Source organism: Delphinapterus leucas, chromosome 11 (genome assembly GCF_059928025.1).
Source record: "Delphinapterus leucas isolate spDelLeu-1000000601 "Yukka" chromosome 11, BTC_Dleu_Yukka2, whole genome shotgun sequence".
NCBI lineage: Eukaryota > Metazoa > Chordata > Mammalia > Artiodactyla > Monodontidae > Delphinapterus > Delphinapterus leucas.
Window position 1 is genome coordinate 43,790,719 of NC_143139.1, and position 20,532 is coordinate 43,811,250.

A 20,532-nucleotide genomic window follows, 5' to 3' on the forward strand; every position below is an offset into this window, starting at 1 on the left:
AGAATAGCCTCCCCACACCACATTCCCTGAGGCTCCTGCTGGGAGGGCCAGGAGGGGAAAGCCCCTCCTAGGGAAGCCCCCCCCTTCCCAGCTGCTTCTCAATGGCCCAGCCTTTCCCCTCCTTGGAAGGACCTGCAGTGCCAGGGAATGAGTCCACTGACCCTAGTAATAGGGTCTTTAGGAGGACGAAGCAAGAAGAGATGGGATTAGAGGTCATGAGTTACTGCCCACTAAGCCCAGCTCTGATGGACAAGGCAGTTTTGGTGCATGGTAGCAGTGCAGGATAGCAGGAGCCCCTCCTCCTCACAGTGGCTCCCAGTGCTGGGGTCTGCAGCTCTGAAAGTGGTCCAGGTGTCTCTGGCCTCGGACCCTGGTGACCAGCTCCTGGGACCTGCAGTTCCTTTTCCTGAGGCTGTAACATAAGGGACCCTCTACCCAGGGCTACACAAGCACATCTTGCCTACAGCAGCTCTTGAAACCTCATCCCTCCTTCTCTCCCAGCAGCTCACACCCTTCAAAGCTCAGTGCCTCCCTTACGCCCCAACCCACATTTGCTATGAACCAGTCAGGACCTTGAAGGAGGCGGGCCTGAAGGTTGCCTGGGTAACACCGGGAGAGGGGCACCCTTGGCAGGAAGACAGTTGCCTGGGAGACCAGGGCAGTGGGCGGGGCCCCAAACCCTGGTTAGCTAGTGTCGTGATGAGGAAGGATCTAAATGTCCACATCTCTCCAAATTCCTTTTCCTTAAAGCCAGCAGGGTCCCCTCCTCGGGACTGGGTCTAGGGCAGCTGGAAGTCTGAAGCTCCTGAAAGAGACCTCCCAAGGTTTACCTACAACTCAAGGGAACCCAACAGTACCAAGCCTGAGGGAACTCAAGGAAAGTGGCAAGATCTAGGAGGGGGTGGAGAGAGAAACAAGGCTTAATACTTTATGATATAGAACTTCTTGGACTAGAAATCTAAAGTGAAAATACACAAAGTATGCAAAAAAAAAAAAAAGTCGTTTTAGACCCACCTCCAAGCAGAAATTCCAGACTCGACCACCAGATGGCAGTCTTGCCCACTCATTGGATTAAATGCAGTCCTGTAACCAGCGGGAGGAAGCCAGGAGGCAGAAAATCCTTTCTGTCTCACAAGTTCCAGACTCTTGCTCTCTAGTATTTGGCAGGTACCCATAACTCCTTATGGCCATAAATATACAGTTTTCTTTCCCTAACCTGGCTCTGACCAGAGCCAGTGAGCAGGGTTCATTCATTCTTTATTCAAAGCCGTTAAGGAATACTTTGGTGATAAAAGCTCCCGCTCTCTTGGGTCTCACAGTGTGAGGCTAAGTTAGGTAGTAGTAATGACTAATTATCTCATTTAAAACTGTGTGTCAGGCAGTTAATCTTCATAACTTTATGAAAGAGGTACAGTATTGTTATCTCCACCTTACAGGTGAGGAATCTGAGGCATAGAGCCAAGTTCACACAGCCAGAAAAGGGGGAGAGCTCTGGGGCTTGATCCCAGGCAGCCTAGTTTGAGTCTAGAAGCTATGTGATTAACCTCCATGACACACAGGATGGTGCAGGTATAGCTAGGAGTAGCATCTACTCTAGTCTTGGGAGTCAGGAATGGACTCCTGGAAGACATGTCCAGAATCTCATCTATACTGAGACCTGAAGAAAGAGTAAGTTGAGGGGGGTGGAGGGAGGGAGTGGAGGTAGGAAGGGGAGTTGTTCAAGAAGAGGAAACAACTTGTGCAAAGATTCGGAAATGATCAAGAGAAAGAGGGTGAAGGCTACATCCAGGTTTTTGACCTGGGTGATTGTCATTCACTAAAACCAAACAGAGCAGGATGGGGGCACAGTTCAGGGGAGAGAAGTTCTCTGTTTACCATATTTAATCTATGATATTTGAGGGTGTGTCCAGATGGTGATATCGAGGAGGCATCTGGCCCCTGAAAAAGGGGGCCAAGTCTTACTTACCTTTGCATCTCTCATAGACCTGCCGCTAGCTACATGTTTGGTAGGGAAGTGAAAGCTGGGCCACCTCCTCTGAGGGAGAAAGAGGTGACACCACCTCTGCTCTCAAGGAGTTTGCAATTTTGCTGAGGAAATGACATCAGAGGAACATTTTGGAGAACAGGATATGCCAGAATATGTGGTGAAGGTAATCACTGCTCTGGGAAATCAGAAAGGAAAGCAAATCATCCTGAAAAAGAAGCCCATGAAGGCCACTATTAATTGATTGTTGTGTAATCCTCACAGCTAGTTGAGGGCAAGCAATGTGATCCTATTTTATAGATGAAAAAACTTGATGAAATGTTGAGATGCTCGTGTCTTGGAGGGAACCAGCTGTCTAAGTTTTTTTTTTTTTTTTTTTTTTGCTTTTTTTCATTCTGCTGCAGTCTTAGTTCCTGCTCTCCATGGACTGGATCATCTCTTCAAAGCTCCCCAGCTTGGTCCTCCTCATCCCTACCCAACCTTCTTCCTTCACACCTGGACCCCCAGTTTCTAACCTCATTCCACTCCAGCTCCCCAGACCAACTCTGTCCTTACACCCAGTGCTCCATCTAAAGCAAAGCAGAAACCAATGTCTCTCTGTTCTGCCTGAGAAGCCCAATAATGTTCATCCACGTATTCAGTAAACATTGTGTGTGCCAGGAAGCAAGCAAGATCTGATCTGATCCCCTCAAATATTTTCAATCTACTGGTTATTTGTCTATTGACCTCTAGGGCTTTAGACTCAAGAAATCAGCCTGAAGAAACTGAGGTCTGGGAAGAGGTATGCAGAACCAGAAGAAGTTAAGCACTTCAGGAGCATTTTAATACCTTGGCACTCTTATACTCTGCCCTCTGGCTGTACCCAGGGTTACACCTGAAGACTAGGGCTGGTCCTACATCTGGGTTTCTCCCCTTGGGACTTACGTTCTCCAACTAAGGCATCTGAAGGCAGACCTCTCTCTCATCCTCACCCCTGCAACTACAAGCCCCTTCTCAGACTTCCAAGACCCTGCAGATCCAAAAATCCAGAGGTCCAGATTCCTCTGCAAGCACAGTGGTCTCTGGCCCTGTTTCCTCGCACTCCTCCCCTAGTGGGTCCCCAGTTCCTGCCTTTTCCAGCCTACTGACTCCCTTATCCCCTTATCAACCCTCAGTTTCAAGTACACGTTCTTCCCAGCTCTAAGTCTTCCTCTGGTCTCAGGGCTTCCCACCAGCTCTCCACCTTCTCAGATTGTCCCTGGTCTCTTCTCCTCCTATTCTTCCTCACTAACCCCCATGTCCATCTCTTGCTTCTTGATCCCCTTGATGAGCCCAGCCTGATTCTTCCCTCCACACCCTCCCCACTTCTGGTACTGGGCTACTTCTGATAGCTGGGGCTCCTCTGGGCTCAAATTCACCTCCTCCCCCTTGGGCTCTCAATGCTCCCACCAACGCTGACTCTCGTCGCTGGGCTGTCTCTGTCTCTTCCCTCAGGAGTCTCTGTCTTGCCATCTCTGCCTTCCCCTGATCCTCTGTGTCTGCCTTCTCTGTGTCTACCAAGGGGCTCCCTTGGTACTGCCCAGTCTCTGGGCTTCCCCCGCCTCCCCCTCCTGATTTCTATCCCTCTCTCATTCCCAGGGTTCTGGTCTCCGTCCCATCAGCTCCTCTGCTCTGTTCCCATCTCTATGCACCCCTGACCTCCTGTGGTCTGGATCTGTAGACCTCCAGCTCTCCCCCCTGTCTAGCCATACCCTCTCTCCTCCCTCTAGTCTCTCTCCCCTATCTTTGTCTCATGACTCCCCCACTAGTTATGCCTGTCACTTTCCTTCTCTGTCTCTAGTTAAGTCTCTCCTCTCTGTGTCTTCCCCCCTCTGACCCTCTCCCCCTCCCCCCTTTGTCTCTCCCTCCTCTTCCTCCCGCTCTATCTCTGTGCCTCTGGTCTGTGTCTTCCCCCCTTTATCTCTCAGTCTCTCCTTGGTCTCTCTGACTCTGACTTTCTCTCTCTCTCCTTTCCTCTCCCCCACCCCAATATCTCTGTCTCTCCGTCTCTCTGAGCCCTCGCTCCCTCCCTCTCTCTCTTTTCCTCGGCTCTCTCCGGCTCCCTCTCTCGCCTCGGATGACAGCGCTGCCTCTTTTGTTGGCTCCGCAGCCAATCGCGGCCGCTGACGACACGGGGGCCGGGGCTATAAAGGGCCTGGCCCGGGCTCGGGCCCCCCCAGCCGCCCGCCCCGGCCGCCCGCCCGCCCCGCCCGCGCGCCCGCCGCCCCCGGCCCCCCCGGCCCCCCCTCGGCCGGGCAGCCCCCAATCCCGCGCCGCCCGGACCCCCTCCTCCTCCCTCCCTCCTCCCTCCGCCCCCTCCCCGCGGGACTCCGGCGTCCCCGCCCCCCAGTCCTCCCACCCCTCCCCTCCAGCATGGTGCTCGCGGCCCCGCTGCTGCTGGGCTTCCTGCTCCTCGCCCTGGAGCTGAGGCCCCGGGGGGAGGCGGCCGAGGGCCCCGCGGCGGCGGCGGCGGCGGCGGCGGCGGCGGCGGCGGCGGCGGGGGCCGGGGGGGAGCGCTCGAGCCGGCCGGCCCCGTCCGTGGCGCCCGAGCCCGACGGCTGCCCCGTGTGCGTGTGGCGGCAGCACAGCCGCGAGCTGCGCCTGGAGAGCATCAAGTCGCAGATCTTGAGCAAACTGCGGCTCAAGGAGGCGCCCAACATCAGCCGCGAGGTGGTGAAGCAGCTGCTGCCCAAGGCGCCGCCGCTGCAGCAGATCCTGGACCTGCACGACTTCCAGGGCGACGCTCTGCAGCCCGAGGACTTCCTGGAGGAGGACGAGTACCACGCCACCACCGAGACTGTCATTAGCATGGCCCAGGAGAGTAAGTGGGAGGCGGGGCATGAGCGGTGGGGTGCTGGCTCCCACTCCGGCTCCGGGAAAGTGAGTGGCTCCCGCTCCGAAGCGGGGAGCTCCCGGTTGCTCCGGCCGGAAAGCCTTTTCTGCGAAAACTTGATGGATTGGGGGGCGGGGGCTGCTCCACAAGTTTTTCGAGCTGTGGAGATGGGCTGCGGAGTTGTGTGCACGCCCCGCTCCCGGAGGTGAGGGGGCAAACGGAAAGGGTTGCGAGATACCGCTTCCCACCCTGTGTGTGTGTGCGTGTGGTGGTGGTGGTGGGGGGTTCGGGGAAGCTGGGGTCCCCCTGCAGCAGAGGGCAAGGGACAGCAACTCAGTCCTGAAGGACCCTGGTGGAGAGGCTGGAGAACAGAAGCGGGAGGCTTCGGAACCCCCGCAGTCCCAGCCGGGCTGCCGTGCTCTCCGCCTCCCAATGGCCCTGGCACCAACTCAGCACCCCTTCCACTTTGGGCTTTGCAACGCGCCCCCCGGGCTTCAGAAAACCTAGTGCTCCTCTCCTTCTCCCAGGAATGAGATCCCAGAGCCCTGTATCTCTCCCGTCAGCCCAGCTGGCACCCGTCCCATCGGGAGCCCTTCTGACACCAGGTCTCCCAAGGGGCCGGGAGAGCTGTGCCTTCTTGGTACTAACCGAGCTCAGAGAACTCAACTCCATTGCGCTGGGGCTTAGGGCTCCGATTTGGCAGCTCAAACCTTAGTGTTGTATCGCATGTTCACATGCCCTTAGCCGAAACCAGACTTGAGGAGAGAGAGGAAGACCTAGGGGGATAAAGAAAGCAATAGATGGGGGGGGAGGGGGGGACCCAGGCATCCTAGTCCCTGGCCAAACGGAAGATGAACATGTTAATAGACTTGAGCTGCTTTGAAATTTTATGGCCTGGAAAATCCAGGCCAACACTGTCCACCCCCCCCAAACCCCCCAGCTCCCCCTAAGGTCAGATGACTCCCTTTTCCCCTCCCCCACTGAGGTCTCCCCCATCCCAGCAACTCTAGGGAGCCAGGCCCTCCCTTATGCCCTAGTGGTTTGGCAAGTCGCCCCCGACCCCACAACTGTTTTGTTTTATGGCTCTGAACAGAAGAGGGGGAGACCGGTTTATTGGCAGATGGGTCATAAAAAGCCGGGGGCTGAGGGGAGTCCTAGTGGCCCGACCCCCAGGGAGAGGCACAGGAACCCAGGCGTGCATCCGGGAGGCTGAGTGCCTCACACTGCCACCAGTTTTTCTGTGACCCTAACTCCACAGTACCGGTCAGGGCTGTAAAGAACTCTCGGAGGACTAGGAAACTAACCTGAGGTGGGGGGTGGGAAGGCCTAGGATCTGGTCTTGAGTTCCTCAGTCTCCCTTCTGCTCTTAAGGCGTCTGCTTTATAGAAGCTAGGGTCAGTCTGAGACTGGCTGAGGGCAGGGGTGGGGGCGGGGATACCAACAGAGTTAGAAACAGAGAGTGGTAGAGGGATTCTGAAAAGAGTTTGCTGGAAGAAGGTGAAGGGTGCAGAGGAAAAAGATACTTTGGTCTGTGTGGTGCAGTGTGTGAGGATTTCCAGAATGAGTGATGGAGCTGAGGACTTCCCTTGCTCATTCTATCCCTAGCATCTCTTAACCAATAGGCCTGAGCCCAGAGTTAGCTCTGGTAATGGGGATGCAGGAAGTGAACAGACACTGCACACACAGTTTGGGAAATGCCGGTTAGACTCAGGGGCTGGGGAGGACGGGGAAGGACACCAGCAGGTGGGGTCCCACCTCGGCTTCTACCCTTCTGCCACCCCAGGACTTGGATAACTAGGGAACTGGGTCTCCATCCAGGTATTGTACGTCCCCTTTAAGAGCCAAGCTGAGCTCTTAAGGGAGGGAGGGGGAGCCGAGGGGCGGGGAGGGAGAGAGGGGAAAAGGAAAAAGAGACTTTTATAGTCTAATCCCCAGGGACCCGCTTTAATAAGAGACTTGTGCTCTGCTAATCGGGGGAGGTGTTTGTCAGCAGCGATGGCCTCTGCTCCCCTCCCCCTTCCTCCCCTCCCCCAGCCCTCAACCCTGGACCCCAGCCCCCACCTCTCCTAGGCTGCAGTGCCTGCCCTAGTTCCTCCACCCTCTCAGGCTCTCCCACCACAGCCTTCATCCTGGGAACCCAGCCCCCTTGCCCTTCTGGGAGCCAAGCCCAGCCCCTCAGTTTCTCTCTCTCCTCCCTACACCAAGAGGCCCCTGCCCTCTCAGTCCAACCTCCTGCCCCTAGGCCTTCCAGCCAGGGTAAGGAAAGTGTGTTTGGTGTTTGGGAGCGGGGCGTGAGGGCAGAGGAGGAGGTGGTGAGCAGAGAGGGGGTTGGGCTTTGGCTGAAAATAGTGCAATGACCTCTCTCCAGAACAGAGCCGCCTCCTAAACCTGACCTGCCGCCTGCCACCAACCCGGATCAATCCAACACAGATGTGGCTCCTTCCCCTCCCTTTGGGAGCTGGGCCTGTGTGTGTGTTGGGGACTCTCTCAAGCCCCTTGTTTCCCTCTGTGGCTCTACCTGTTTCTTTGTTTCTCCCTCTGTTTCCTTCCAACCTTTCTCTCAACCCCACTAGTCTTAGCTACTTCCCTCCTTTCAGCTTCTTAACCCCCACTCACTCCTTTTGCATCCCTCCTCCTCTCCCAGTGTTCTCCAGCTCCCAAACCTATTTCTTCTCCCCCTACCATGATCTTCCACTCTCTTCCTTCTTTTCTCCATTTCTCTGCCAGCCTCTTCTAACATGCCTTCATCTCTGTCTCTCCTCTATTCTTATCTCCCTCACCATCTCCAGTCCCCTGTTTCTTCTCCTTTCCCTTTTCTTTCTCCAAATGTCTTCATCCTGTCCCCCTGTGATACCAACTGTCCTCATATCCAGTGGGGGAGAAGTGTATGGTGATTCCCGGGGGTGAGGATGGGGGACTTTGCCTGAAGGAACCAAAGACTTAGAGAGATGGGGCCCTGGAGCCCAGTCCCCCATTACTAAGCCTTGGGTCAACTTACATAGGGACATATGTTTAGAGTTTAGAAAACTAGAGATGAACCAGCTGAGAAACTACTGCTATTTTCGCATTCTTTATTTAATGCTCAGCACTCCTGTGAAGCAAGGATTATTGTCGGCGGCACTGAGAAGCTTGGTGAATAAGGTCAGATACTGGTTAACGAGTCAGGCAGTGATTAAACCCACTGCAACTGTAGTCAAAGAACAGTGTTTAGATGCCAGGAAGAACTTTCAGGCACTTGCCTATATAATTTAAGATTGGGAGTTTAGGGAGTTCATTCAGCATGCACTTACTGAACACTGCCCGGGTGCTATGGGAGGCAGTAATGCTACAATGGTGAGCAAAACAGAAACAGCATCGACACAGTGTCTACTCTCATGGAGGTTAGTACCTAATGGTGAAGACAGGCAGGGAAATAAAACCACCCCTATACTGAAATTAGGCATAGCACGCTATTTGGATTGTTGCTTGCCACTCTCCATCTCACCAGCAGCTACCCTGCCCCAGGGGCTCTCCTAATCCCCTCTCTCCACTCCCCAAACCCTACCCCACCGCACTCTCACTGAAGCTCCAGCTGGAGGATAACTGGACTACCAGTGCCCTGGGACTTTGGAAAAGAACCAAGGGAAAGCTGCAAAGGAACTTTTTGTCTTGTGCCCCGAATATGTGAAGATCTTTAAGTACTCCTCCCCAAGTCGCTTGAAGTATCCTCCTTCTCCTAGGGTGGGGGTGGGGGAGGGCTGATGAAACAACAGATGAGAAATTCTCCATGATTATGCAGACCTGGGCATGATACTAAGGGCTTGGACTTCCTGATCATCCTTACATCGCTCTGGAAGCTCATTCCTGACTCTTCCTCAGGCTATTTAGCGTGAGAATGGATATTAATATCCAATAGAAACATGATTTAGGGCACTCCCAACTGATTTAAGAGATTAGAAAGGGGAGCTGAGAGGAGATGAAATGGAAGCAGAGGCAGACATTGAGAATCATCCTTTAAACTCAAGAAGGGTCAGTTTACGATCCAAAACAAGGGGAAATTGGCCAAAATGTAAAGTTGGGATGTTAAACCTTTGTAAAGACTTATTGGCACTGGACTGAGAAACCAAAGGAAGCTTAGGGGAGAGAAGACTGATTTAAAGTTGATCTGATGTGCTGAATACTATTTCTGATGCTTTGGGAAAGTAGGAGGAAAAATACACGGAGGTAGTGCTTCCCTTTCTTAAAAGTGGAGGCATTAATGGTGATGAGGAAGCAGCAGCTGAGGGAACTTTTCTCAGGGTCAAGGGACTGAGCAGTCAGATGCATGGGGAGTGTTTGAGTAGTTCCATTCTCTTGGGTGTGTTATTTCTGCTGGGAATGATGGAAGAAGCCTAGATTTGAATTCTGGCTTACTTCATGGAATAAATTTAGCCCACACTCCCTATCTGGACCCTGGGTTATCCATTCCCTGAGGCCATCTGTTTCGGGGGGTGTGCCGGGCTCCACCTGGCCACCAGACAAAACAGAGCAGAAATGGGGCAAGGTGACCTGAGGACAGCAGGTGTGATATGAGCTTTGGCTTTTATGGAGAGCATCAAAGGTTCAGGAAAAGTTGGAGCCCTACATGCTAGGGAAAGTTGGAGGAAGGGAAGACTGCAGGTGGGAGAATTCCCTAACAACTATCTTTGCAGGTTATCTGGTAGAGAGGAACCTCTGCATTAGGGCTGACAGATTAAGGAAGGGGTGTAGATCAGTAAGGCCTGATAGAGCCGTTATCTTACAGGGAGAGCAGGGGTGCTGTTCTAGGTACCAGTGACATGGTAGTCAAGAAGACAGGCAGGGAAGAAGGGTAAGGAACTGGAAAACACAGGCTGAGGAGTCTGAGTTGCCAGTGTCCCCCTCCACAGACACCCTTTGCTGATACTGTGCCCCCTTCTCTCTCATCAGCTGACCCTGCGGTGCAGACAGATGGCAGCCCTCTCTGCTGCCATTTCCACTTCAGCCCCAAGGTGATGTTCACAAAGGTACTGAAGGCCCAGCTGTGGGTTTATCTCCGGCCTGTGCCCCGTCCAGCCACAGTCTACCTGCAGATCTTGCGACTGAAACCCCTAACTGGGGAAGGGACCGCAGGGGGAGGGGGCGGAGGCCGGCGTCACATCCGTATCCGCTCGCTCAAAATTGACCTGCACTCACGCTCCGGCCACTGGCAAAGCATCGACTTCAAGCAAGTACTACATAGCTGGTTCCGCCAGCCACAGAGCAACTGGGGCATCGAGATCAACGCCTTTGATCCCAGTGGCACAGACCTGGCTGTCACCTCCCTGGGGCCGGGAGCCGAGGGGCTGGTGAGCAGGGAGCCTGAGATATTGGCAGATATGTATAACCTGGCCCTGAGGAGGTGGGGTGTTGGAAATGGTAGACCAGAAACGTAAAGTGGGTTAGGGACCAGCATTATTTTTCTAGGGCCCGGAGCTGATTCTAGAGGAGAGTTAGGTGGTGGTAATGGGGTGATATCACTTTTCAGAGATCCAAGGAGGCAACAGTTGAAAACTGGATTTGGGGTGAAGTAAATCTATTTGAGTAAATAGATTCATGGGACAACAAAGATGGGCTGTTGTTGAGACCTTGGGCCAAGGGGCTGATGAGGATCAGGTTGCCAGAAGAGACAGAATTGGGGAAGGTGAGTTGAGGGAGAGGTGGCTAGCTGGCAAGAAAAGTGGGTAAAAGGCAGGCTGGGGATGGGAGCGTTGGAGAAGCTGAGAAATCAATAGTCTCTGTTCTGATGCCCCTGTTGAGGGGCAGGTGAGAAGAAACAGGGAGTAAGAGCTCTGCAAGGCTCTATCACATCTATTTCTCCTCTCCCTCACCCCCAGCATCCTTTCATGGAGCTTCGAGTGCTAGAGAACACAAAACGGTCCCGGCGGAACCTGGGCCTGGACTGCGATGAGCACTCAAGTGAGTCCCGCTGCTGCCGATACCCCCTCACTGTGGACTTTGAGGCTTTTGGCTGGGACTGGATCATCGCACCTAAACGCTACAAGGCCAACTACTGCTCCGGCCAGTGCGAGTACATGTTCATGCAAAAGTATCCGCACACCCACCTGGTGCAACAGGCTAACCCAAGAGGCTCTGCTGGGCCCTGCTGTACCCCCACCAAGATGTCCCCGATCAACATGCTCTACTTCAATGACAAGCAGCAGATTATCTACGGCAAGATCCCTGGCATGGTGGTGGACCGCTGTGGCTGCTCCTAAGGTGGGGGACAGAGGATGCCTCCCCAGCAGACCCTACCCCTAGACCCCCCAGCCCTGGCCCCCTCCCCCCAGGCCCTAGAGCTCCCTCCACCTCTTCCGATGAACATCACACCTTGTTCCCTGCCCAAGCAGTGTGCAATACAACCGAGGGAGGCAGGTGGGGAATTCAGGGGTGAGGGGTTTGGGGGAAAGGGGGAAGAAGAGGGGGCATGGTCAGGTGGGGAGTTTTTGAGGTTTGAGGTGAGAAGGTTTGGCAAGAAGACAGAGAGACGTAGAGACAGAGGTAGTGCAGAGGAATAGAGACAGAGGAACAAAAAGAGCAGCAGTGAGAAGAAGGCAAAGGGATAGATGCAGAAGAGACAGAGACTAGGCAGAGATAAACCCTGAGAAGGAGACAGAAATGCAGTATTGAGAAAGCCCCACACCAAGCCTCCTTTCTTCCACTGGCAAGGTGAGGGGCTTGGTATGGTCTGGGGAGATCCCCTGACTACCATTCTCAGTAAGAGAGAAAATCAAAACCCATTCTTAGCTTCTTCCCTTTCTCCCTCCAGCAGTGGGTGGGGGAAGGAAAGTGAGGGCAGGGGCAAAAGTGAGGATTTGGGAATTTTATTTATTTATTTATTATGACTTTTCATTTTTTGGTATTTGGCTTTACTGAAATAGATGGGCCCCTGCCCACTGTGCCCTATTTGTCCCTTATCTCCCAAACCCTGTTCTTCCTCAATACTCACCTACTTAAGCACTTGTTTAAAGCTTCCAGGGTTGAGAATGCGAGTAGAGGGCAAGAGGGCTGACACATGGAAGTTTCCAACCCAAAATCACCCTACTTAACCTTCCTGAGCCAAACGGGTTGAACTGAATTCCAGCAGTCACAGAAACAGTAAGAGGTTAGGGTTTAGGAGCTGGGGGGGTGGGGGGTGGGAGGGAGGGGCTCAACATCCAGTATCTGTATGAGAGCCACGAAACTAACCCTCAGGTCTACCCTCATAGTACTGACTTAGGCACAGGTGTGGCCTGCTTATGCCCAAATTCCCCCCAGCCAAGAGAGAGACCAAAGAGCCTGTGGAATGCCTCTGCTCCCAGCCTCTATCTTCAGGTCAATAAAAAGAAGAGTAGAGAGAGCCCAGAGTCCCCAGGTCTGGGAAGGGTCAGGAGGGGTCAAGAAAGGAGTTGTAAGGAGGCTGAAGGTTACAGGGCATTTGAATCCAAATCACTGCTCTGGGCTAGGGAATAGAGCCAGCAGACCAAGGTGGAAGGGATTCTGGAAGGGGGACATTTTAGTCCCCCAACCCCAAAGCTCAGGGTGGAAGGGGGTAGAACAAAGGAGCAGAGTGTCTATAATTATTTTTATCTTTTATTTTTGGAATCTAGCAGTACCTGGCAGCAGGGAGGGGAGAATACAAGTGGGGAAAAGCACCTGACAAGGCCAGTTAGGGCAGAGGTTGGGAAGGATGGAGACTCCCTGGTTTGGAAAGCTAGGAAGCAGGCAGGGACTGGTTGCCACTCCAGGTCACTAGCTGGGCCTATTCATTCCTCCCACAATCCTGACCCACCCTCCTCTGGACTCACTGTGCCTCAGTTTCTTCCCCTCGATGGAATGAGAAATAGCAGCACCCGCCACAGCCAAGAGATGAATTCTGAGCACTTACCACGGGCACTTTATGGACATAAAATACCTCTCGCTGTGGGACAGATAACCAGGGCACCAGAGTAGTGGTGAAGAGATGTGAGGCTTAGAGGAGTCACAGGCTTCAGAGTACAAGTTCCCCTCTGCCTCCCAGCTGGACAGTGCCTGAAGACAAGGAGCTGAGAACCTCCTGATCCATACCCTATCCATATCTCACCTCCAGACCTCTTGGCTCCAGGCAAGAGCCTAGAGCATGTCAGGAGAGGAGGGAGGAAGAACCTTCAGCAAAATAGTCACTCTAAGTAAAGCCAGCAGTTGTCGGTCTGATGCAAACAGTACTGAACTAAAGTAAGCCCAAGCTGGAGAGCTGACCTGGAAGGCTTGTTCTTCCCAAGAGCATGACTTTCCTGCCTGGCCCAGCTGGTGGAAGGGGCAAAGGTATGTGGCCACCCTTGGAAAGGTGATGTTGGTGAGTTTTGGCATCTTATTCCCATTCCCACAGTGAAAAAGTGAGATATTTCGGTACCAGAACGGGCAAGGGCTGTTAAGTGTTTCAACTTGCCTCCTCCCAGATAGCAGCTATACTAACCCCCAGCCTCTCCTCTCTGGCCCCGTTCTTCATCATTCCTTATGCCCCAATCTTGGAGAACAAGATACACCTGACCATCAACACCATTCACATTTCCTTGGTGGAAAGAACGGAACAGAGAAGTGAAGAACAGAAGACGCCTCCTCCAAGGGCAAATGCCCGTGTCTCTTGATCTTGGCACAGGGTGGGGGCTGGGCAATAGGCATCAGGTGACTTCCCTCTACAAATTCTAGAGAGCTGGGGCATTAGACTTGGGGGACACTTAGAATATGCCCCTTTAATGCCACCAAATAAAGACCTTTGGGGGAGGGTCTTTCTCTTATGAACATAAATCTATGAGTTGAAGTCTCATTCCCCTGGTCCTCCTCACCCCCAAAGAGGCATGGGGCAAAGAGGCTTGGGGGCACAGCCCAGCAACCTAGTGGGAACTAGTACTCCCCTCTCCCACCTTATGATGTGTGTGGACCTGGCCAGTGCCCCTCTGATCATAATTAGTGTAATTATTATTTGTGTATTTGTTACACCGTGTGCGTGATTGCCTTTGTTTGTTAAGGGTGTCTGAGGAGTATGGGGCTGACAGGGGCACTGGAATGCCGGGAAAGGACTTCTTCACTGAGATCAAGGCTTCCTGGAGGAAACCACTGCAAAAAGGCCATCAGGCAGTTTTCAAGTTATGTGACAGAGGGCAAAGATGGCCATAGGGTGCTCTGAGTTTTGGGATGGTCACATGACACAATCCAGCACTTGAACCTGAAAAAAGAAAAATAAAAGCAGTCAAAGAGTTTAGAATTCAGTGATGAGCTCTCCTCCGTAATCAAGCGCCATGTTTACACCTTGGAGACCAGGAAGCAGAGGATCTGAGGGAGAATGAAACTTTGTGCTCAAGGACTAAGAAGATGGGGGTCTTGGAAGCAATGAACACTAGGGTCATTTGGGACGAGGGCTGGGACGTGCAGCCCAAGGGAGGCTGGGCAGAGGATGGGAAAGAAAGGGAACCTAGTACAACGCTTCACTGGAGGCTTGATCCTAAACAGTCCCAAAGACTACAAAACCCTCTCCCAGCCTCCACAGAACAGAAGATCTAAAAGTCCTCTTGAGATGGTCCAGCTAATATCTATCCTATTCTCCTGCAGTTCCCTGACCCTAGGTTTCCTCAGCAAAATTTCAACAGAATCCACAAACCAACCCAACTTTGAACTTCCAGTGTACCAAGAGTGGTTAAGCATCTTAAGTATTCTTTGATTCTACTATAAAAATGTTGCCCATATACCTAGGGCACACGTCCCAGGGCATGAGAGTGGGGGGTAGCAAAGGAATCTTGCTTTATAACTGAACAGACAGGAAAGTTCCTGTAACATCAATCTGATCCAGAATGGGGGACAATGTGGGTTCAGTGTGCCACCATGCTTTCCCCGTCCTGTCAGTTCTGTCAGCAGACTGACCCCACCTCAGACCAACTACAAGTTGAGGGAGGACTGAAGTGCTACATATTGTATCCTCTCCCCAATGAACTGCTTTATCTACATCTACCCTTAACTTTGGCCTGAGCTAAAAATAGCTTCCCCCCCTCCATTGCTCATTGTTTCCTACATTGAGAGGACACACAGAAGAGACTGCAAGATGACGTTTATCCCCAAACATCCTGCAACCTAATGGATGAGGAGCTGACCTATACTCGGTCTTTGCCTGTGCCAGGGGCCCCAAGCTAAGAACCAGCAGGCAGTGGCACTTAGAGCTTCTGGTGTGTAGTGAGGCAGAAGCAGGGAAGTCGATGCCCCCAGCCACAACGTCAGCTTTCCTGCCAGTGAGCTGGGGGTAAGGGAGCAATTGGCACTCCTCCTACCTCTTCCCACTCTCTGAACTCCCAAATGCATCTGTATATGTGGTATGCAATACACATACACACTTGCAAACTAGTCCACTCAGACCCCTACCCTCTAGCTGGAACCTACTCAAGGAAAAGAAAATACTTCTATTGTAAGTCACCTAGTAAAATTAAGAGCCAGTAATTACTGAATGATTACTCTGCAAGCTATGGTAAGAAAATTATGCTCCATACATAAATATGATAATATCAATTCTCACGGCAACTTTCACAATAGGTGTGCTACTGGCACAGAGTCTAGAAAGAGTCAAGAATGATTAAGTAATTCGCCCAGGGTCTTGGACCCAGTTTAGCGAGTGTGGTAGAACAAGGAATTACACCAAAGTAGTTGCTATACAATATTTCATTCTAATCTATTAACAGTGATCTGAGAGGTGGAAAAATTAAAAGCTGGGACAACTGAGAAAGGAAAAGAAAGAGAAAGCTGGGAGTACTTTGGGCTCAAAAAGGATCCCCAAAGTTGTAAAACCTGACATTTTTCAGTCCCTTTGGAAGGGAAAACAAGAAGAGTGTGGACATGTTGCAAGAGAGGGGGGACATTAGATTTTGGTGGATTCCAATAATCAGAGGTGAGTGACACTGTCAGCGTCCCTCATAAAAGAGAACAGGGAAAAATAGCTATTCTCACCTATTTATATAAGGTCTTTCCTTCCCCCTGATCTGTTTCTCATGTCAGATATGGCAACAGGACTCAACACCAAGAAGTGTTGCTCTTATTCACATCTTCCTTCCTTATAGCCCTCATCCCCACAGAAGCTTCTAGCCTTGTATCTTCAGAAGTAAGTTCCCAGGATTTGGGGTTGGGGGAAGGGCAGTTTAGAGTGATGGTGGAGAAAAAGAGAATGATCCTAGAGAACCATAAAAAGGTGCAGATTTACAGCTGACGGAGCTGGTTCCCTCCGCATCTTTATAGACTCCCTCATTAAGAGCTTCCAGGTATGCAGAGAATGTCACAGCTTCAGAACAGGGAAAAGAAGCCTGAAGTCAGCTAACTACATCTGGATCTCAGATTAGCTACACTAAAGAGACTGGGGGATAAGAAGGAAGGGTACTTGGATCCCAGATAAAGAACTGCAAGCTTGGATGCCTGTTCTGCCGTTCAAGGGACTTAACTATTTTAAGACTGAATTAGTAAAAAAGACATAGGCATCCTGAACTATTCACACTCAAAAAATATGTGTGGAATGATTACAATGAGACAGGAAGAGGAGTTGGAGGTAAGAGACTTCTGACCAACTTAAGAACAGCTGCTGGGATGGGATGAAAAGGGCTAGTAAAAAATCCACACAAATTGAGAAACACTGTGTCATAGATATGGGGAAGGCCAGTTTAAGTGTGGAAAAGACTGATTTAGGCTTCAGGAAGAGAATCCTGGGGGCAGGGGTTGGGGGTGGGGAGGCTGAATCCCTTTCTGGAACATTATAGAGGATAAGGAGACAAAGTGAAGAAAACTTCTGAAGGACCTAGTGTTCCACTCCGTTATCAGCATCTGCTCTATTCCTTTACCTCTTTTTTATTTTGGGTAGAAAACCCTTCCTGAATCTATGATCTCTGTAAAGCTACAAAACTGAACTAATTCTCTCTGGTTCCGTTTTCAGAGAGACAGAGTAAGAGAAAGGAAAAGCTAGCCTCAGGATCGGGGCCTGAAGAAAAGGGAGGCAGACAGTATAGGCCAGAGATGATAGGAGGAAGAACTTTAACCGGCATTCCTTTTTGTTCATTCCTCCAAAGTTTCAGAATGGGGCAAAATTCACAACAAATGGGCAATCTTTGGATCTCCTCATTCTAAACTTAGGTCCTTGTCCTCCAGCAACCAAAGAGAATTTGTGGAAAGAGATTCTTGTTAGGAAGGTGATCAAACCATTACTTTTCTATTAATTACAAAACCAGACAGAGGTGTTAGTAGAAATGGGAACGAGGAATTACACCACAGCAACGTGGGATCCGATCATGAGACCAAAGTCTTCAGGTATGGTGCCAAGCTCTTAAGTTTTATTATCAGAAAACCAAACAAAACCCAACCTTATAAAGATGTACAGAAGTAAAGATTAAGAGGAGAAACCCTATACCAACATGTCCAAAAAGATTAAGTAGCAGGTCTCACATCTACATGAAACTTCAAATGCAAACCAGCAACCCTGCTTAGGGAGAGCCAAATCTTTCTAAATAGGAGGCTCAGCAAGGAAAATGGATTTTAGTAGTATCTAAGAAACACTGCCACCAAAACTGCAAAAGTATATTTCTGCAATAGAAGACAAACTAAACTAGCATAAGGCTTGACTAGAAAATAGAAGCCTCCAGTCCACAGCTTACGTTCCCAATGATGTAGGTAATAATGCTTAATACCTCTTACATCCTGTCATACTCTGCATCCCCATACTTCTAGCTCTGAGGGGTACCCAGCCAATCTCCTTTCCTGAACTGCATAACCAACAGGATCCCACATATTGGCTTCGACTGAAACCAGACAAGTCACTCTTGAAAATAGGGCCCTTCCGGACTCCAGAATAGGGAGGGACTCTGGACTCCATTCCGTTATAGACTACCAATCACTAGTCCTTGTGTTTATATCCTTTGCACCTCCTAAAACCCACAGTGTTTTCCCTATCTTATTCCAGTGGGTCATGTCAACCTGCTAAAGCAAAGATTCAGGGTGAAACTTGGCCTCTTCATGGAGGATAAAGAAGTAAAAGGATGCCTGTGAGTATGAGAGAAGGAAATAAACAGGCTTAAAGGGACATACTCAATCCTTTTCCTTGTTCTCTTTTCTAAAGGATAAAGGCATTATGGTTAATTCGCTATAATATTTGCCCCTGAAGCTCTCCTTATCTGGTCTAATCTGGCACTAAGAACTCAAAAGAGCACCTGATAAAACACACTGTTCTTTTTTCTATTTTTTTTATTAACAAGCAAAATAATAATTAAAAAACAACAACACAACAACAAAAACCTTAAAGTTGGAACTGCAGTAAGTCAAACTGCTGCTGGAGTTCACAGATGTACCTGGGGTACATGCTCCCTCACTGCAAGGCAGGACCTAGGCACATGACTGTGCATTTAGGTATATATGTGACCAGGAAGAGTTGAAGAGATGGAAACCACTGGAGAATAGAAAGCATCAAAAGCTTTTCATCAGGCAATCCCAAAGCGCTCTGCTCTTTTCCTCTTCTTTGCCTATAAGGAAGAAGCAAGAAGAAAAAAATTAGATTGCAAGACAACAGTGGCCTGGGTTCCTGGCTGCTTTAATCCAAACTCACATGGACTGTCACAAGGTCCAAGAAGGAGGGAAAGCCAGGCTTATGCTTGGCAGCCAGAGATTTAATGTCTGAATCTCTCTAGTTATCCAGTTAGAGCTGGTTTGATGGGAAAGGAGAATAAGGAGGGGAGAATACTGTGGGGAGTAGGGGGTGGGGGAGGGAGAGGAGGAAGAGAATAGTGGTAGAAAATGGAAAGATTCCTGAAGGAGAAAGGGCCACTCAGCCTTACAGCAAGTTAGCCTGGAAACAATGGATCCTTAAACAGGCTGGGAAAAGTCTTCCAGTCAGTGGGGAGATGGGAAATTTCAAAGGACAAAAGGTTGACCAATGCTATTTCATGGAGAAGGTGAAGGGGGTGCCCTTCTGGGCAGTTAGGCCCAATCAGCAACTATTCCTTCGGCCTCCAAATCCACAAAGAGGCATATAAATCTTCAATGCCAACAGAATAAATGGGGGGCGGGGAGGCCCCAACATGGATCTCTTAAGGGAGGCAGTGTGGGAGAGAGGGCACAAAATGGGTGGGGGAGAGAAAGAGAGAAAGATATTTTTGTTCTGGGAGTGACTCATAAAACACTACTGAGTCCTCACTCTAACCACTGCCCCCAGAAAAGAGGGGGCTTTTTTTTTTTATTCCATTCACAGAGGAGGTTAAAGTTATATTAAAAAGAAAAGTTGAGTGGGACTTCCCTGGCGGTCCAGTGCTTAAGACTCTGCGTTTCCAATGCAGTGGGTGCGGGTTTGATCCCTGGTCGGGGAAACCAAGATCCCACATGCCGCATTGTGCACGGCCAAAAAAAAAAGAAAAGAAAAGAAAAGCTGAGTGCATACAAGCCAAGCTCACTTCCACCTGGATTACTGACACAATTCTTTGGAATCAAATGAAAGTCATCTGGTTCATATAAACTCCATCAGCCTCAAAAGTTACTACTCCCTTACATATACTACATATACTAACTCTCCCAATAAAAGCCACTATTCCTTTCTACTCAACAAAATCCTCATCTGCCTTATCTTGGAGGTCAAATGTACCAACTCAGTAAGCGTGCCTGGTCTGATGACAGTTTCCTTGGCAAAGAGGGAGAAATTTTAACTAGAATTAAAACAAGCCTAAGTTTACTTCTAGCTCATCCTGGCAAGTCAGCAAGTAAGCAGACATTTACTTACAACAGGTAATGCTTTATTCTGAATTAGTAGCACAAAGAAGAATATAAAACCCTTTAGTTTTTTCATAGTGGAGAATGTAAACTGATCAGATTCTGAAATTTTCAGGGTTTATTACAAGATTGACTCTGATATTTATTCATAAAGAGACTATAAGATTTTGAGGGCTTCCCTGGTGGTGCAGTGGTTAAGAATCCCCCTGCCAATTCAGGGGACACAGGTTCGAGCCGTGGCCCGGTAAGACCCCACATGCCGCGAGGCAACTAAGCCTGTGTGCCACAACTACTGAGCCCGCATGCCTAGAGCCCATGCTCCACAACAAGAGAAGCCACCGCAATGAGAAGCCCACGCACCGCAAAGAAGAGTAGCTCCCAGTCGCCGCAACTAGAGAAAGCCCGCGTGCAGCAACAAAGACCCAACGCAGCCAAAAATAAATAAATAATAATAAAAAGATTTTGAGTGTGTCAGGTAATAGAGTTTCAGAGGCCATCTCTAGAAGCAGATGGAAAGAAGTAAATTTGGATTAAATGGAAGAAGTAACATTTCAAATTCCTCACCACCTAAGAAATTTCTATAATTCTAAACATAGGCTGCACAGGGTCTAGGTTGCGGCAGGCGGGATCTTCGCTGTCATGTGCGGGATCTTTGTTGCGGCATGTGGGATCTAGTTCTCTGACCAGGGATTGAACCCAGGCCCCCTGCCTTGGGAGTTTCCAGTCTTAACCACTGGACCACCAGGGAAGTCCCTAAACATATTCATTGTTTCAACTGTTCATGTACACCTCTGCTAATGCTTGGTCTCCATTATAGATACTCTCAAACCAGCAAATCAATATTGTCTGTCAATGCTCTGAGAAGTCTGCCAATGCTCAGAGTCTCAATGAATGTTACTCCAGAAAATGCTGGGATATAGATGCACACAAGTCTTAAAGAAACAAACAAACA

The 20,532-nt window shown here is 50.3% G+C and overlaps 2 protein-coding genes across 2 annotated transcripts in view; one reads left to right on the top strand and one right to left on the bottom strand.

Moving 5' to 3' along the window:
* Positions 1 to 4,375: 4,375 nt before the first annotated feature.
* GDF11 (growth differentiation factor 11) lies at positions 4,376 to 11,970 on the top strand. The gene is made up of 3 exons (XM_022571916.3): positions 4,376 to 4,823; positions 9,762 to 10,159; positions 10,688 to 11,970. The coding sequence occupies exons 1-3, from the start codon at positions 4,376 to 4,378 to the stop codon at positions 11,066 to 11,068; spliced, it is 1,227 nt and encodes a 408-aa protein (XP_022427624.2). The 3' UTR covers positions 11,069 to 11,970.
* Positions 11,971 to 18,050: 6,080 nt separating this feature from the next.
* Positions 18,051 to 20,532, bottom strand: part of SARNP (SAP domain containing ribonucleoprotein) — a 52,143-nt gene continuing 49,661 nt past the window's right edge. Inside the window, exon 11 of the mRNA XM_022571922.3 lies at positions 18,051 to 18,343. Coding sequence (XP_022427630.1) covers positions 18,302 to 18,343 — 42 coding nt within the window. The 3' untranslated portion in view covers positions 18,051 to 18,301. The remainder of the gene's footprint in view (positions 18,344 to 20,532) is intronic.

Bases quoted from the DNA above. Each gene is read 5' to 3' on its own strand.
- GDF11 (XM_022571916.3), top strand. From the start codon at position 4,376: ATGGTGCTCGCGGCCCCGCTGCTGCTGGGCTTCCTGCTCCTCGCCCTG. The intron at 4,824-9,761 runs GTAAGTGGGAGG...CTCTCTCATCAG, and splicing joins CATTAGCATGGCCCAGGAGA to CTGACCCTGCGGTGCAGACA. The intron at 10,160-10,687 runs GTGAGCAGGGAG...CCTCACCCCCAG, and splicing joins GGCCGGGAGCCGAGGGGCTG to CATCCTTTCATGGAGCTTCG.